At 52.1% G+C, this 17,914-nt stretch overlaps 1 protein-coding gene across 10 annotated transcripts in view; it reads right to left on the bottom strand.

The window, feature by feature from the left end:
• The window catches only part of PDYN (prodynorphin), a 100,580-nt gene that overhangs the window by 2,392 nt on the left and 80,274 nt on the right, over nucleotides 1-17,914 (bottom strand). Inside the window, exons 2-7 of one of the 10 annotated variants that reach the window (XM_072736221.1) lie at nucleotides 14,438-14,599; nucleotides 13,918-14,114; nucleotides 13,339-13,513; nucleotides 10,524-12,311; nucleotides 9,217-9,273; nucleotides 1,002-1,146 (exon numbers count right to left, since the gene is read on the bottom strand). In XM_072736221.1, coding sequence (XP_072592322.1) covers nucleotides 1,002-1,130 — 129 coding nt within the window. In that variant the 5' untranslated portion in view covers nucleotides 1,131-1,146; nucleotides 9,217-9,273; nucleotides 10,524-12,311; ... (1 more) ...; nucleotides 13,918-14,114; nucleotides 14,438-14,599. Of the gene's footprint in view, nucleotides 1-1,001; nucleotides 1,150-9,216; nucleotides 9,343-10,523; nucleotides 12,312-13,338; nucleotides 13,514-13,917; nucleotides 14,115-14,437; nucleotides 14,600-17,914 lie in introns of those variants that run through there. The other 9 variants (XM_072736219.1, XM_072736222.1, XM_072736220.1 and 6 more) reach the window with 9 other exon arrangements.

Here is a 17,914-nt window from a genome sequence, read left to right on the forward strand (position 1 = left end):
TGATTCCAGAGGGAGTACTTGGTTCTCCTCACCTTCCCCAGGTGTGAAGGATGTTCTTAACACATTACAGAGAGGCACGGAGCCATGCAGGATGGTGGAGAGAACACATGTGATGGGTCTGAGGGCTCATCAAACCCAGGGGATAAAAGCAGCTCCTTCATAGGAATGCTGGGGGAATTTGAACGTGATCACAATGATGGTCGTGAGGATGACAATGACAATGCTGGATAATTCTGGAATTTGGACCCAGGCAGGCTAATGCCATAAGCCCTCATGCCTAACCACTGTGCTCTCCAGTGACTGAGAGCAGGCAGCAGCTGGCACCCAGCATGCCTCTCAATGAAGAGCCTCTAGGACTGTGTGTCTAGAACTTTGCCTTGTTAGCTCATAGAATCACCCCCACGTTGCAGATGTGGAAACTGAAGAGGGATGAGTTCCAGGGTCGTGGAGTGAGAAAGTGGCAGAACCAAAGCCTGTGCTCTGTCCACCACACCCTTGGGACCTTTAGTCTCACCTGTCTGCCATCAAAGGAGAGACACGTGGGGGAGTTTGATTCAAAGCAAAGCAAACAAGGCCAGGTCAAGAGAGGCTGAGACCTAGGAGAGGGGTCAAGCCTTGGATCCTGGCATTTAGTGGTGTTGGAAAGACCTCTTTCTGTAGGAGTGACTAGATTGGGAATGGTAAGAAGCCCTGGAAAGTTACCAGAAGGCTGCCAACTCTCAGCCAGCACAGCCTCCTTAATGGCCCTCCCTGTTGCCGGGCATCAGGCTCCCTGGAAACCTGCATTGTAGGTCCCAGACCTGAGCGAGGCAGTGGTGGTAAGGTCTGAGGTGGGGAGGGAGGTGGGAACCTATAGCCCCAGGTACTCAGACCTACCCCGGGGCAGGATGTGTCCTGCACAAGTAGGACAAGCCTACAGTCCAGACACACAGCTGTCCGTGCCCTGCACACAGATGTCCCTTCTGCACATGGGCCTAGGACCTGGACATCCTGAAACCTACCAGGGGCTCAATGGGCTTGGGCCCATCCTGGGTCTTCACAGCACACAAGGAGCACTGGGACAGGCAGTCCGCTGTGGCAGAGGGGAGCACAAGGAGGCAGGCGGCCAGCAGCAGCCCCTGCCACGCCATTCTGGCTCAGCGCTTCCTGCTGGGGACGGAGAAAGAGAAGATAATGAACCAGTGAGCGCCTACTCTGCATGGGTGTCCTGAGCCATCTCACTGACCCCTGTAGGCAACACTGTAAGGCTAACGTTCTTGTTCTCATTCCCATCTCACAGTCAGGAAAATAGAGGCCCAGGGAGGCACAGTGGGTGCCCAAAGTTGGGGGCCAAGGAAGAGAATTAATGTGCTGAGTACCTGCTACGTGCCAGCAGCTTTCCCACCTGTTCACCTTCCATCTGCACGACAGCTCTGGAGGAGGGTCTGTCTATTTTCATCAGACAGATGGGGAAGTCGAGGCTCAAGATGGGAAGCGATCACCAGCACCAGTCAGGCAACAGACAAGCCAGGACTTGATCTGGGTCTGCCAGCCTTCAAAATCCACTTTACCCACCTACCGAGTGGGAAGACATTCGGCATCTGCTTTCCTAGATTCTCTGAGGCCCCATCACCTGCCTTTGCCCCCGACTTCTCAGCTTGTCCCCAGGCCTGTCCTATCTGCCTTGTAAGTTCTCTAGAATTTGCCTTTTTCACCCCACCACTTCTACTTACCGTGGCCACACTTCCACCTTCTCCAAGCGGGCCTCCCTCCCTCCAGTTCCTTCTCAGATCCCCCCTGTCCGCCCTGAAATGCCCTGCGTAGCATGGCAATTCTGCAGTCAGACCTGTTAGGCTGGGTCAGGCTTGGCCCCTCATCATCCCCACTTTATAGATGAGAAAACAGGTGCTCAGAGAGGCCTGGCTGATCTAGGGTCACATAGCGATTGAAGGTGGGAACCCAGGCCTCTCTTGAGGCTGGGCACGTTCTGCTCCACGAAGCAGGGAAGCTCAGAGAAGAAAACCCAGAAGAGTGGACGGGGGTCCATCCCACCTCTCTCGCCCTCCCCACCCCCCATGTTCTCTCATGCTCTACCACCTGCTGAGTGGCTTGGGGTTCCAGAAGAGCCAGCAGTGCCTTTTATGCTCAGATGCAAAGCAGGCAGCTCATGTTTTCTCTGATATCAGCGGATGGTGATGGCAGGGCTGGCTCAGTACAAGATCAGCAGTGAATTACCTGCAGGGGAGGAGAAGCCTACACCACACACCTCCTGCCCTGATGCTTCCCGCACGGCGTGGCTTCCAGGTTAGGAGGCCTGCTCAGAGATCCTTTGTGTCCCAGGCAAAAATAACGTCAGCAGCCTTTCCTTTCATCCACTAACTTCATATTTAATAATAATCCTAGCTGATCAGATGGTTGTTAAGTACTCATGATGTTCTGAGCTGTTCTCATGAGCGAACTCATTTGTACTCACAGCGACTCTCTGGGGTGGGTCCCATTGTCGCTCCCACTTTACAGATCAGAAGACTGAGTTAAGAAAGCTGCCAATGTTCTTGAGCTGGTAAGTGGCAAAGCTGGGATTTGTATCTTGGGGGCGTCTAACTCGAGCCCATCTTCTTACCACAGTGCACTGGCCAGGCTCCTCCAGTCTACCCCACTCCCAGCCCAAGTCTCCAGTTTCTCTGGCCCAGGCTCCAGGGAGCCTCTGGTCTTACCAGCCTGATTCCACCCCTGCCCTGCTTCCCGGCTCTCCACTGCCCTTGAGAGGAAGGCTGCCCCTTAGCTAGCTGCTCCAGGGCTTTCCCACCAAACAGAGCTGGCACTGACTGGTGTTCACTGCATGCCGGGCTATGCTGAGCCTCAGCTGTGTCTTAATGGAAGGAGGTCTCATAACAATCCCATAAACCTGGGACTAATATTCTTTCCATTCTATAGGCAGGGAAATGGAAGCCCAGAGACTATGTCTAAGGCAGCCCAGCAAATGTGCAGCACCCAGACTGACTGTGAGCTTCGTCTGATGTGGGCCTGACCACACCACCTGCAACTCCAAAATAGTGGCCCCTGTACCCCATTTTTCATGTTTCACCCAAGGGATTCCCTCTTCCCGGAGCACCTTCCTCACCCCACCCATCCACTCCTATCTCCCACTGACCTGGCTAACTCATATTTGTTCTTCAAAACTCAGCCTTGGTTACCTCCTCCAGGAAGTCTGCCTGACCTTCTGAACTCCCACAGTCACTATGCTGACTCTATGACACAAGTGCTCCTGCTTTCTGAGTTTCTAACCAGTGGGGGGCTTCGTCTCTGCAGGTGAAAGTCACTACAGTGAGGGTGTGTGGTGCGTTTGAGGATGACAAAGAGACCAAGGTGGATAAGAGAACATAAGGCAGGAGACTGGGGTAGAAGAGCAGAGAGTTGAGCTGTGGCCAGATAGTGGGGGCCCCTTTAGGCTAAGGTGAGGGGTCTGCACCTCATTCTAATGTTGTGGAAAGACTAGGGCCATCTGAGGATTGATGAATGAATGGGGGAGTGAATGGGGTGCCCAGTGCAGCACATGGGGCTCCATTGTGAACAAGAGCTCGTCCCAGGGTTTGTTGAGTGAATACACAGATCACCCCTGGATGTCTGGGAAGCTTAGTTTGAATTTTTCTGGATTGCACCTCTCCATGCCCCCAGAGAAACCTCACGGAGTCTGCAGCAGTCTAGAGTCAACACTGCTAGAGGAAATTGAGAAAATGTTATGGAAACCAGGGAGCCAAGGGTGGGGGGGAAAGGAAGAGAAGAGGGCAGACAGGAAGGGGAAGGGGCTGGGGAGGGATGAGGCGGGCTTAGTGAAAAACAGTCCAGAGACAGAGGGAGGGAGAAACAGAGACAGAGGAGCGAGAGAGACAGGCGGGAGGCACAGAAAGAGGGAAGGCCCAGGAGACAAGAGAGGCAGAAGGAACCAGGTCACATGCTGAATATTAGGGGCTTTGTTGTGAGGCTTTGATTTTTTTCCAGACTTCCTCAAGGCGTGATCAGAGCTGTGGTTCCTTGGTCCTGGGAAGGGTCGAGTCCCTGTCTTCCAGCAAAGCCCCTCTCTCCCCACCACCCCATGCCTCCCTCCCCCCATCATGGCCCTGGCTCCCTAGACCTCAGTGTGTTTCCCAGGAAGAACTGGGGAGGAACCTGAAGGGCATGGGAGTGCCCAGGGAGGGTCAAGGCAGCAATGGGGGTCAGGAGGGATGGGCAGGGCTGAGGCTCCTGCTCTCCCCCAACCGCAGCACTCTCCCTGCACATGGCAAATGTTCAGAGGCTACAGCCTGGTGGCCAGTGGAACAAACAGCAAATGGCACTGGGTATTTTGACTTGCACAGGGGTTTCTTCTTCTTTTTGGTTTTAATTCTGTTGCCAACATTTTTAAATTGGGGAATTTTCAAATCTTAATTTCCAATTTATCTTTAAAAAATCAGAAGTACTGGAGATATCGGGCCCGTGCTGCCATATGGCAACTGTCACCCAAATGACACATGCAGCTTGGTCACCAATGTCCCTACCTGGCAGTTTCCCTTGTGTCTGCTGCCGAGCATTCGACAGAGAGTTGACTTTGCAGCCCCTGCATGGCCTATTCTAACAACTCGGAGAAGCACCGTGGGGTCAGAGGGTTCCTCTAAGCAGAAAGGAAAGGAGCACCTCCAATCCCTTCCTGACCCAGAAGCAGAATCACCAAGGGCTTAGTTATGTGGATTCAAACCCCGACTCTCCCCTCACCCCGTCTGGGAAAATTAACTTTGCTGTGTCTCTGTTTCCTTGGTCACATAATGGGGCTAATAATAGTGTACCAGGGGGTTGGTGTGGGAATTAAATAAGAGATCATGCACAGGGCACACCGGGCAGGGTGCCTGGCACATAGTAGGTGCTTTAGATAGTGGAGTATGAAAGCTCCATTCAACTCCTGCGCTACAGGAGATACAAAAAGAAAGAGGCCAAAAGGAGTGATAACAAAGGCCTGGAACACACACAGGTGAAACTCCAAAAAACAAGTTGTTGAATGAATGAACTTCCACATGTGGTGGTCCTACTGTGTGCCAGGCAGGGATGAGAGCTCTGTATTCATGGTCACATCAGTCCAGTAACAGCCACCACAGCTCAAGAGCCCACTGGGTGCCAGGTTGTGTGTCCCCCCTTCACACACGTGATTCTCGTCCTCACCACAAGGTGGGAGCAAACGTCTTTATACCCTTTATATAGAGGAGAAGACTGAGGCCGAGAAGGAGAAGTCGCTTGCCCAAGTTCACTTAGCTTGTGAATGGGAGTTAGGCTTCTGACCAGATCTTTCTGGGTTAAAAGGTGACTCTAATAAAGACACACAAGCCCTGAGATTTTCCCAAGCAATCCTATTTTCTTTCTATTGTAGGATAAACAAATTATCGTGCACTGCCAGATGGGTCCTTCAGGAGCATTTTCACCTTTGCTCAGGGGATTTGCTCAGGGGAGCTCTCGTCCATCAGAGATAGACCTGTCTGCCCCTCAACTCCCATCCAGAACAAACTGAGAAGAAAAGGAACTTGGAAGCTCACGGGGTGAGAAGCGCAAGCAAGCCCACGTGGTGGGCTGAGGGGCAGCGTCAGATGCACAGACCCCAATGGGGAGCTTGCTTGCACGGCCTGCAGGGAAGGAGGCACCTCTTTTCATGGGCTGGGTGGGCCAGGGGGGCCTCCCAGCAGCCCTCCCAAAGAAAAACCCTCTTTCCTTGCAGATGTGTGGGACTTCCTCAGCCACTACCTCATGGGCTTTGTGACAGCCCGGTGAGGGACGCAGGGGCTGGTGGGGGGCAGGAGAGGACATTTTGGCCTCATCAGCCTCCATCAATCGCTGGATTCTTTTACCAAATCTCTTTCTCTATATGTTCACATCCTATTGTTTCCATTTCTCTGGGGAACCCTGAGAACGCACCCAATGCCCATTCCATCTGCTTACTATCGTCCGTGGCTGCTCTCATGCTGCAGAAGCACAGCTGGGTGTTGAGACAGGGACTGGACGCCCCGAATGCCCAAAATATATACTAGCTGGTCTCTTACCGACCAGGTCTGCTGACCCCTGTTTTCACTAATCTTACAATCATTTTCCTAATTCTAATTATTCTCATCATTCTGAAGCTGACTTTCTGGGGAAAAATCAGAGTGGAATTATACCCCTCCTCAAGCCTGCGCTTCTCACTTGTCCCTGAAGGGGACGCATCACCCCCTTGCCCTGCGCCAGGGCTGCCCCAGTGACAGCATGGCTCAAAGGGCCAGCACACAGTAGTCCTCTCTCCTACCCAGGGCCCAGGGTTCCTGGAAAGGGAAGGGACTGCCTGCCCACCCTCTCATCTCCTTTTGGTGATATTTCTATATTGTAGTCAGAGGGCTCAGAGGAGCAGCAAGCATTAAAAAGCCAGCATGGAATAATAATGGCTTGATTTAACATTGCAATTATCTCTCCCGGCACTTTATCGCATATGATTATCCCTATTTGATAGAAGAGGAAATGGGAAAAGGTAGGAATGAAGTCACTTGTTAAGGTCACATCATGAGTCAGGAGGGAAGTGGAGACAGAGCTGGGGCCTCCCACCCCCCAGGCGGTGACTTGCGCTGAGGAGATGGTGTTTCAATGACCCCCCAACAACCTGCCTCACAGCAGCTGTGGAGTACTGCACGGTGGCTCTGTGCCAGACCTGTGGCCTCCTGTGGCCCCTCCTGGGGTAGCTGCTACTGGTACAGGCTCAGGCTCCAGGAAGGAAGGGTGAGAACCAAGTGACAAAGGGCCCCAGGGTCCTGATCACATGCATGGCAGAGCTGGGCTCTGGTCCATCCCTGGTTAAGGCACAGCCACGGAGGCCAACTCACTGCTCTGCATTTCAGCTCAATTATTGCTTGTTCACCCTCAGGAGATTCCACGAGGCTGGCATGATGAGCCCCATTTTCCAGATGAGGAAAGAGAGTCTCAGAGAGACAAAATCACCAGGTCCAGGCCAAGAGGCAAAGACATAGCAGAAGCAAGCTTGAAAGGTGGTCTGTGCTCCACCCACAAACCTTCCCTGAGGTGTGTGGTCACGTTGGATATCCAGCGGACCCTCCTACCAAACTCTCACATTCCTGAAGCTGAGATAGTTGCTGGACTTCTATCCCACCAGAAAACACACAAAGTTCACCTCTGCAGGTCTCCAGGGACTGGCAAAGGCAGATCCTGAAAAGTGGAGGACAGTGTTCCTGTGAGGCCTTTAGGGTCATTGACAAAGAATGGATTCTCAACTGGGGGACACGGGGGGCTCAGAAATCAGATGGCAAGTGAAACTACCATGTAGTCCAGCAAGAATCAAAGCGGAGAACATGGTAATGAGGGCCCACCCTCAGGGCTGGCCCTCTCTCTTGGGCCATTTGCTGTTCAGAGACCAGAGTGAAGGGGCCCTGCCCTCGGTGATCATGGGGGGTTTTAAAAGAATGATTTTTAAAAGCAGGAGTCATACCCTTTGTTATTTGATGCAGTTAAGGGTTAAGGAGAAAAGCAAAGAGAGGGACGGGAATACAGATGCAGAGAAGGAGACAGAGACAAAGAGGCACATACACGTGGGTGTGCCAACTAGAGTGGTAGAGACTCTTGCACACAGAGAAAGAGATAAACACACCAAAGAAGCAGAGAACTGATGAAAGAACAAACAGTGAGAGAGGTGATGGGAACCAGAGGCAGAAGGTATGGAGGAGCAGAGGTGGGGAGGTGAGGAAAAAAGAGGAGGGGAGGGCACAGAACCAGAGACAGGGAAGGCAGGACAGAAAGTGGACTTGGATCCAGGGCTTTGACCTACTGTGGGAATCACAAACATCAGTTCCTCCTCCTGCCAGTGGACCAGAGATCCAATCACATAACTACTCACTCAACCCTTCTCAGCTTAAACAGAACTATCCAGTAACAGGTCAACAGGTTCATTTAGTCAAAGAGCCAAATGACGGTGGAGAAATGCAGTGAACGTGCCTGCAGCCCCCCACTCCGGCCATGGGTTCAGCTGGATGGCCTCCCAGAGAAGCGTCCCGAGCCCGGATATGTGCCTTATGGATCTGGGCCATCTACCTCCTGCCAGGAACATCAATCTGGACCTGGGCTGGGGTAGGATTTATGAGGCCCAACATCAAAGGACCCAGGACACCTTTCCATCTCCAGGGCCTGATCCTGGGCTTGCTGAGTGTCTCCAGAAATATTTACTGCCACCACAATGGCCAGCCCTGTCTCAGTGAAATCGTTTTAGACCTTTGTCAGATGCCGTGAGATTAACCAACATTTATGGGCTGAGATGAACGAAAACGGTGAGAGAAATCAGCTAGCTGACTGCACTTTCTCAGACACGAGTTGAAATCAAACCACCAACTATTGATCCCACTTAGAATGATGGAAGACATCTAATAAATACAACAATTGTGCAAGAATGGCCCAAGGAGGTAGGCAGTGGGAGGGGGGCTAGGGAGGATCGATCGGGAAGACTTCATGATCCTGAGGCAACAGATGAAGAAATGGTCTTCTGTTGGTGTGGAGAGGATGGGATGGGGAGGGGAGGGGAGTGCCAGCCCCGCAAACTGAAATACGAGACCTATTTCCTGGACCTATTCCCCCACCCCAACAGACATGGACAGACACTGACGTAGCTCACAGTTGGATGGTGTGGAATGATGAGGGATATTATAACAGATTGAGGGGAAAGGGGCCCAACTCTGCGCTCCAGACGGTGGGAACTTGAGCAGTCACACTAGCACTCATTGAGTACCTACTGGATGCCAGGCATATTAGAGTACCCAGCGGGAGTTTCACAATAAGGTGAATACTATTATCCGTACCGTGTGGGTGAGGAAATGAACCTTCAGCTGCTGTCCCAAATCACACAGCAAATGAGTGGTGAGACTGGGATTTGACCCCAGATCTGGGTATTGTGAGACGCACATTTAGACAATCTATGGAACATTCCTGGCTCCCAGGAGTTATCCCAAGACCCTCATCCCTTTCCATTTGCTTTATGGTGATTGCAAATTGCCTCCAATAGCCCCCAAGCCCGTCCCTTTGCCTGCTCTGCTAAAACATGCCTCAGGAAGCACTGCGACATCCCACTCCCAGCTGCCAGCGGAGACACGGGATTCGCCCGCCACCCATCACACCTCTAGCTCATCTGGGGCAAAGCAGTGGGCTTGAGATCCCGTCAGCAAACGCAAACCTCCCCCAGGCAGCACAGCTCACCCTTCGGCTGCTGCAACAGCTCCCCCACGCAGATCTCAAAGCCTGGAGATAAATGACCTGCAAAAAATAGAACAAAAGGCAAGGTGGGGTGGGATGAGGGGAGGAAGAAGGGGGAAAGAGAGGGAGCTGTGGCAGTGGGAGGGGGAGGCCAGGGGTTGACATTCTGAAACATTTGCAATGGATCTTGACCGGAATGCCTGTCAAATTAGAAAGACTGGTATATTTTACCAACCCTTGGAAGAAAGACGGTAATGAAGACTTTCAGTCTGTGGGAAGGGAATTGAAATCAGATCCAATAACCTGAAGAGCTTGTTTCCCCTGGGAAGGTTGGAGGCTTAATTAAGGAATGTTTGTAAAGCTTGGAGAGATTCTAGATAAAAGATACCCAGGAAAAAGTATAGGGTCACAGAATCTACTATTCAACCTCTGTGTTGTCACCAAGCATTTTTTTTCCCTTTTTCTCTTTTCTCTGAAGCTCACCAGCTTTTTTGCTAGAGTCAAACTTTGGGATTCAATAATACTCTTCTTTGGACAGGGATGTCTTTACCAGGGAGCAAATGGCTTTCCCCTCTGAGCGTCTTTTTCCCTGCCCAACTTGGACTTCTCAGGCTCTAATTTACATGAGAGCAACAAGTCCTTTCAAAGTAAAATTGACAAGAAAAATACTGCGAAGCCTGAGTCTCGTGGCATGCTGTCACTCTTTCCCCATTCCCTCCCAACAAAATAGCCCCAAACATCATTTCCGTGTAAATGATGTCAAAGGAAACCACTCAAGCCAGTACCCTGTCAAAAATTAAACATGATCCAAAAAGGGATGAAAAGGCTGAACTTGGCTGTACAGTGATGTACATGATACCTGGTAAATGCCAGAGCCTTGAATCTCATTAATGTCCCCTCAGACCTTGTTCTGTGAGTCCGGTGAGAATCACTGACCTTTAAAACCTTCCCAAGGGGCCAAACTCACTTCTTCCACCCAGGGCATCCCATCCTCAGATGGGAACTGTGTGTGCAGGCTGCTGGGGAAGAAGATGACCCTGGAGCTGACACGGAGGGGTGGTCCTCCTGGGAGAGAAGAACCCACCTGTTTAAGCCGGGGCTGTGCGGAGGGTGGATTCCGAAGAACCATCCGTCTCACACGGACGGATCTGGCGCTCGCAACCCAGCCTCGTAACTGTAACCGTATCTGCCAGATTATCAGCCCCAGACCTGAAATCCCCCAGCCCGAGCTCCTACCACCCCCAGGTCCAGAGGACCAGGAAAAACAAATATGATCAAAAGAGAGATTCTCGTGCCCCTCCGGACATTACCTGTGCCCTGCTTTGTCCCCAGGCAGCTTCTGGCTGAGCAGGTCGCAGGGTGGTGGCAGGTGGCTGGCTCAGGACTCAGGGGTCTCCCAGACTCGGGCTCCGAAGGAAGTGCCAATGAGGCGGCCGTGAGCACCACCAAAGCCCCTCAGAATGGCAGTTCTGGTGCCTCGCCCCCCCTTTTATGGACTAGAGCCTCCCCCTGTTGCTCAGCCCTTGCTGAGCACAAGCTGCTGGGAGCCAATGGGGAAGTAGCTCAGAGCAGTCAGAGGCGCAGACCCCCGGGCCCTTCAACTCAAACTCCCTGGGCCCCACACAATAGGCTTCTCTTCGTGACAGGGGATGTGGAGGAGGAAGGCAGCCGTGCAGGGAGGGGGCTGGATCCTGGGTGTAGTGCTGTTTGTCACTTGAAATCCGGCCACTTCAGTCTTTGATGCGTTTCCAGGAGAGAGTCACAGGAATAAAGAGAGAGAGGTAGGGAAGGGCAGAGACAGAAAGTGTTGGAGAAAGAGAGCCAGAGAAAGAGAGCCAGAGACCAGCAGACAGAGAGACACAGAGACAGATGGGGACAGAGGGAGAGAAAGAGAGAGAGAGAGAGTCAGACAGGACAGATCTGGAGACAGATGGGGACACAGAGAGAGAAGCTGAAACAGAAGATTCAAAGAGGATCAGAAAGAGAAAGAGACACTGTCGGAGAGACAGGGCGTGATCCAGACAAGGAGCCCGCAGGAAAACGGAGAGACGTAGAGTGCCAGAGATGGGGCCACCGAGACGGCGTTGGGGGGTGGGTGGAGGGACAGTCAGAGGAAGGGAGAGAAGGAAACCAGGCAAGAGGACAGGCTCGGAACCTACAGGGATCTAGAGACCACAGAAAAGGCAGAGAGCCCCAGACAAGGGAAGCGACGAGAAGGGGAAGGCAGACCAGGTGCTGGGTGCTACGGCAGCTCCACATGTGGCTGGTCACGCGTGTCCTGGAATGTTTTTGTGTGTACACTTGCCTGCACCCATAGCCGACTCTGGTACATGCCTGGGCTGGTGCCAGGCACAACCAGCCCTGGCAGGAGCTCAGCCCTTCCCCGGCAGCCAGGAGCTGCGGTTTACTTTGCTCTGGTGGCAACACAAAATGAGTATCTTGAAATCCCCCTCAAAATATGGGCTGCGATGTGCCTTTGCCTGCACTCCGGGTGGGGGGCATCCCTACCTCCTGTGCGCCCTCGGCCCGTGCCAGCAGCAGCTTGAAGGCTGCACTCTCACGGCTACAAGTACCTTCCAGAACATGGGTGGGGTGGGGAGTGGGGATGGGGGGTGGTCTCTGAGTCTGGAAGAGAACATGCCTCTCTCCTCACTCAACAGCAGACACACAGTTTGTGGTGGGAGGCAGGACTGTTTCAGAAGTCTGGCGGGGGCTGCCCATTCCCTGGGCACCGATGCTGCACTAGGCACTCCGCCAGAGTTGTCGGGCTTAGTCCTCACCACCTGGTCAGGTAGTGAATATTATCCCCATCTCCCCAGTGAGGAAAAAGTGGGTTTGCCTACATCTCCAGCTCATGGGTGGAGAGACCTGAGACAAGTTCCCAACTTCAGCTCCTGTTTGCTTATCTATAAAATGGGGATAAGTTTCTAGCTCATCGGGCTCTTGTGAAGAGTGAAACAGGACGTGGGCAGCATCATTTCACGCAGTCAACACTTAATGAGTGCTCCGTCACCATCTGTCCGGGTGATGAATGCCATCGTTCGCGCTCTGACGCACCAGCATTCTCCGTTCTCTGGGGCGCTGTCCTCTCCCTGCACCTGATTCATGACAAGGAGGAAGATGGAAGGAGCCATTTGCTGGGCACCTACTATGTTCCACACACGTCCGCATGTTGCGCTGCACCCTCACCACCAGCAGGTGTATGGCAGAGACATCATGACGTATCTTCAAACTCATGAGACAGCGGAAGTCTGTCTCAAAGGGAGGGAGGAGGAGTTGAACCCAGTCCCTTGGCCCCCAGGGCTCAGCCCCCTCATACTCCCCTCCAGCCTGGAGATGATTGTACCTCCTCCCTTTCAGAGAGGACTCTTGGGGGTCTGAATTTGCCTTTCTTCTCCCGCTTGTCCATTTTCTCAGGCAGCACATGGGGTCTGATGGGCAGCTGCAAAGGACTTCATGAGTCAGTGTGGCAGCTCCTGTCTCCAGTGTCCAGGGACCATGGCCCAGGCTCAGTGAGTTCCTGCCCACAGGTCAAGCTGTGCCCCCCTCCCACCAGGGGACCCAGGGGACTTGGGTGGAGTCCACTCACTGCCACCCCAGGGATCTGGGAGCCTGGGGCTGCAGCAGCTTCTTCCTCCCTAAAGCCAACTGCATCCTCAGTCTGTCTCCAGCCTCCTTATTCTTCACCTCCTGCTCAGCCTCTCCACCTCTACCTCCATAAGCTCTTGGTAATAACCTTGGAACAGACAAAGGCTCTAAGAGATGGAGTACAACAGCTCCCATTCCTGGGAGTCAGCAGGCACCAGATAGAGGAGTGGGGGCATCTTTCAACCATTGTTCATCACAAAGAGGAGTAAGGACAGCCAGGGTAGAGACAGAGTAGAGACACCACAGATAATCCTGCTTTACACCATCAGGGTTTGGCCTTCTTCACTCCCGGAGCCAATTGTGAGCCTGACAAACAAATGGTTCATTCATCTGCTTTTCGTTTCCTTCTGCAGCGTCCTATACACAGTCTCAGTGATGCCCAGGGTCACATCTCAGCCCTACAGGCAACAGCACGTGGGATGGGAAACCGTGGAATCACAGGCCCGCTTGGGCTCAAACCCCAATGTTCCTACTTACGTGCCGTGTGGCAACTGATGGGTCCCTCGCCTCTCTGGGCTCCTGAGTCATCTGAACATAGGCGGACAGCACCAGCTCCATGCAGGTGTCAGAACTGATTCCAAAGCTCCGTCATGCTCTCTTCCTGGCATGACAAGGCTCTAATTCAGATCTCCAAGTGGGCCAAAAGCAAACACTGAAGAGAAGAAAATATTTGCAACAATCAGCCCCTGAATCATTCTGTTCGGAAGGAAAAGGAAGAACTTGGCAGAAGAAAGATAAGTAAAACCAGCATTTCCTAAGGCCTTCCTCCATGCCAGGCCCTGTAGCAAATCGTTCCCAGTTAATAATAACACCTGATTTTCCCAGTGACCCTGCAATCAGGTGCACTTGCTACCCCCACGCTACAGATCAGGAAGAGAGGCTGGGAAGGGTACGTTGTTGGCACGGAGCCATGCAGGGAGAAGAGGGCAGAGCGCCACCTGAAACCAGGCCAGGGGGACCAGGGTTTGTGCCCCAAGCAGGGGTCCTATTGCTTCCTGGCTTCTCCCTGTCCTGATTCTATCTCATCTTGAAGTTCTACATATTTTCTTGCTTCACCTGTTGCACTGGGAACTTGGGAGCAGCTGACATGGAGCACACGGAGCGCTCCAGTGGGATTCAGTTCCTGTCTCCAACTGGCTTCCTGTGTCCCGGCTGTGGTGTCCTCTGATGCTGGAGCCGCCATGTGTGCACCTGGCTGTCACGGGAACAGGGCCAAGGAGTTCCGAAGCTGTACTTGAGGAGGGGAAGGTTTCCTGGAGGACAGGAGAGCTAAGTGAGAAATGATTCCAAGTAGGAGTTGTCCAGGCAAAGGGGAGGAAAGGACATCCAGGCAGAGGGAACAGTTCAGAGGAAGGCTTAGAGGCAAGGAGAGTTGAGGAGGATGTCATCCTCCAGAGGACTCATGCTTCACTCCCCTTTCTCTTGCCCCCCTTCTGATTCATCAGAGGTCTTCACGACCATGGCTCTGTCGCCTTGGGCTAGCACCCACCACTTCCCCACCTGGCTTCTGCTTCCACTCCTACCCCTACCTACTACTGGCTCCTCCACAGCCGGAGAGATTCTTTTAAAAATGTACCTCGGAGGGATGCATCTGAGTGGCTCAGGCCATTAAGCATCTGCCTTCAGTTCAGGTCATGATCTCAAGGTCCCGGGATTGAGCCCTACGTTGGGCTCCCTGCTCATCAGGGAGTCTGCTTCTCCCTCTGTGTGTTCTCTCTGTCTCTTAAATAGACAAAATCTTAAAAAAAAAAAAAAGAAAAGAAAATTAGGCAGTCCCAGTGGTGCAGCGGTTTTGCGCTGCCTGCAGCCCGGGGTGTGATCCCGGAGTCCCGGGATCGAGTCCCACGTCAGGCTCCCTGCATGGAGCCTGTTTGTCCCTCTGCCTGTGTCTCTGCCCCACCCCGAATAAATAAATAAATAATCTTTTTAAAAAATAATGAAAATTAAAATGCACCTCCAACTGTGCTACATCCCTGTTTAAAACACTCCAGTGGTTTTCATCCAGCTTGGAAGAAGACCCATACTCCTTACTTGCAGGACCCGCTCTCGCCTGAACTGTCCCCATCTCACTGCTTCAGTGAGGCATCTGGAGCAGGCAAACTCAGAGACAGAAAGGGGAACAGAAGCCACCAAGGGACGCGTTACTGCTTAAAAGGCACAGGGTTTTTGTTTAGGGTGATGAAAACGTTCTGGAAATAGACAGCAGTGATGGATGCACAATATAATGAATGTGCTTAAGGCCGCTGAACTGTACACTTTCAAATGGCTAAAAATGGAGGGGCAGGACAGACAAAAGAAGGTGTCTATTGAGGAGAGCTCTCGGGTAACAACAGGGAGGAAGTGGTTGTTTTTCTCCTAGCTGAGAGACACAGGCCGGTGCTAAGAGTGGAGTCGATGAACAGAAATTGGAGAGAACTTCCCACACCTGGAGCCCACTCTTGACCTCTGTCACCAAACAGGAGGTCAATGGTGGGAAATGTTTTGCTCAAATGAAGAAGAGAAAAACCTTACATCTCCAATCACCCAAATCATATCGCAGTCCCCACGTATCAAGTTTCCACCAGGCGCTCATCTCTTCTCCTAAACCACCCTATGTACCGCTCACAACCACCCTATGACATAGAGACCATTAGGTCTACTTACAGAGGAGGAAACTGAGCTCAGAGGAGTGCAGTCACTTGCTTGAGGCTGCACAGCCAGTAAGAAGTAGAGGAGCTGGTATATGATCCCCAGTCTGTCAGCCTGGAAAGCCGGGGCTCCTCACTCATCACGCTGCTTCTCAAAAGCCACCTGTCCTTATATTCCTCAGGAGTAGTCTGAACATCAGTGGGAGGACAACTCTACCAAGGGACTCTGGATATTTGATCTGAAATGCTCCTCATCATCCCACAAGCTCCATGAGGTCCATCACCCCTAATAATAGCTCTTAATGAGAAGTAAGTTTCTTTTTGCCAAAGGGGGAGATTAAATTGCTTTATTTTCAGTCTGTAAATCTCACAGTTTCTCCTAAACTGGCAAGTTGGTACCTTTTCTGCATTCATCCCACAAAATGCTCACAGACTGCCTGCCATAGGCCAGGTTCTCTGCTAAACACCCAGTGGCATGGCTGAGAAGACTCAATCCCTGCCATCTGGGGATCACAGTTTGATGGGGGTGATAGAAAGTGAACAGTTAATTTCAGTACCATGTGGAAAAGTCTGCGACTCGGTGACTCTGGAATCATGGAGGAGAGGTACCTAAGTCAGCCTAGCTTAAGGGTGGTCATCCCAGAGCTGAAGGCTGAGGCTGGGTTTTGAAGGCTAAGTAGGGATACACCATGCTGATCAGTCAAGGTTCAGTGTGGATGAAAGAAACTATCCCGAACTTTCACTAACAGAGATTTAATGTAGCAAATTGGGGAATTTAAAAAAGATGTTGTTGGGGTTGGGGGGACATGTGCTGGAGGACTAGACTGGGCTTCTGGGAATGAATCTGAGAACACTGTATGACACCAGTCACACTGTAAGAAAGTAGGCAGACAGAAGCCATCCCTGCAAACAGGGAGCTCAAGAACTTACCACAACATTATGATCCAGAGAGCCACCACGCTGCCATCACAGCAGCCCCTCCACTCCCAGAGGTGGCCCCTCATCCCTGAAATGCTGCTGTGTAGCCCCCCACACCTCCATGACTGCTTTTGTTGGAGGAGACAGCCCAAGCAGCAGAAAGATGACCTCCGTTCCATTTCGGATGCCTGACCTCTGCTAATTGGCAGAATGTAATCTGCATCCAGAACCCGAGCTGCAAGGGAGTCTGGGCAAAACAATTTTCATCACTGCGGTCCAGGGAGGCACGCGAGAGAGAAGTGGGAGAAGGTAGTGGGAAGGTGTGCTGAGGGTCAAGCCGGCATGGCCACTGTATGTGGAAAGGCAAGTGTCCTAGGCTGGGTGGACACATGTCTTGAGCTTTCTCTTCTGCCCTCACGCAGAGCTGATTTTCCACATCAATGCTCCCCAGATAATGTGGGGGCCCCTATGAAGCCCCAGCCCTATGACCCACATAGAGCGAGAATACCTATGGAACCAGATGAATTCGAATCGTTGTTTTAGTGGTGAGGAAAGTAAGGTCCGGAGAAGAGGTAGTGCTATAAGGGCCACACAGCCACCTCATGGCCAGTGGGGCCTAGAACTTAGTTATTCCCGTTGTATCACATCTGTTCTACCAGCCAGCCTCGGCCCCTCTCCTTGCTATTCTGAGGCTCATCCTGCCAGGGCAGGGGCTTGGCTAGAGCTGGGGGTAGTGGTTGATGCCGGCCAAGGAAGACAGTCTGACGATGGGGGGCAAAGTTCAGGCCCTGGAGTTAGGCAGACCTGAATGCTCTTCCTGGCCCCAGTCCTCCTAGGTGTGCAACCTTGGGAAAGTTACTTTACCTCTCTGAGCTCCAGCTGCCTTCTCTTTGAAATGGATATAACGGTAGCACAGAGTAATGATGAGAACGCAGCTAAAGTACAAAAAAAAGCTTAGAGTAGGTACTCGCTAAATGGAGCTCATATGACTAGTTCTATGATACTATTGTTAATTTATAACCTTCTATTATTATTAATGGTAGCTCATCCTCCCCAGTTCAGGAGAAAAGAATTTTTGAAGGTTTTATAGTGTTTATCCTCTATTTCCATCTCTTCTCCTACATCACAGAAGCATCAAAACACCTGCTCTGTAAGTGCTTCCTCCATCCCTGCCCCACCAACACGTCAATTTCTAACCCAATATCCCCTCCTGGAGGCCCTCAGGGACTTAGAGCCAGAGACCCACAAGTATCCTCAAGCCCACACCCATAGATTCACACCAAACACACACTGATGCACACACAAGGACAAGAGCAGACACACACAAACACAATCACATACACAGACCCTCACCAGCCTTCAGGCTGACACACAAACTCACAGAAACACAACCACACTCAAATGCACACACAGCAGACACAAGGAAATATACTCTCCAACAGGCACACCTCACGGCTCTGGGACACATTAGAGATATTAAAAGTTCTGGGAAATGGAAGATGGGAAGC

The sequence above is a fragment of the Vulpes vulpes genome, chromosome 14, assembly GCF_048418805.1.
Source record: "Vulpes vulpes isolate BD-2025 chromosome 14, VulVul3, whole genome shotgun sequence".
NCBI lineage: Eukaryota > Metazoa > Chordata > Mammalia > Carnivora > Canidae > Vulpes > Vulpes vulpes.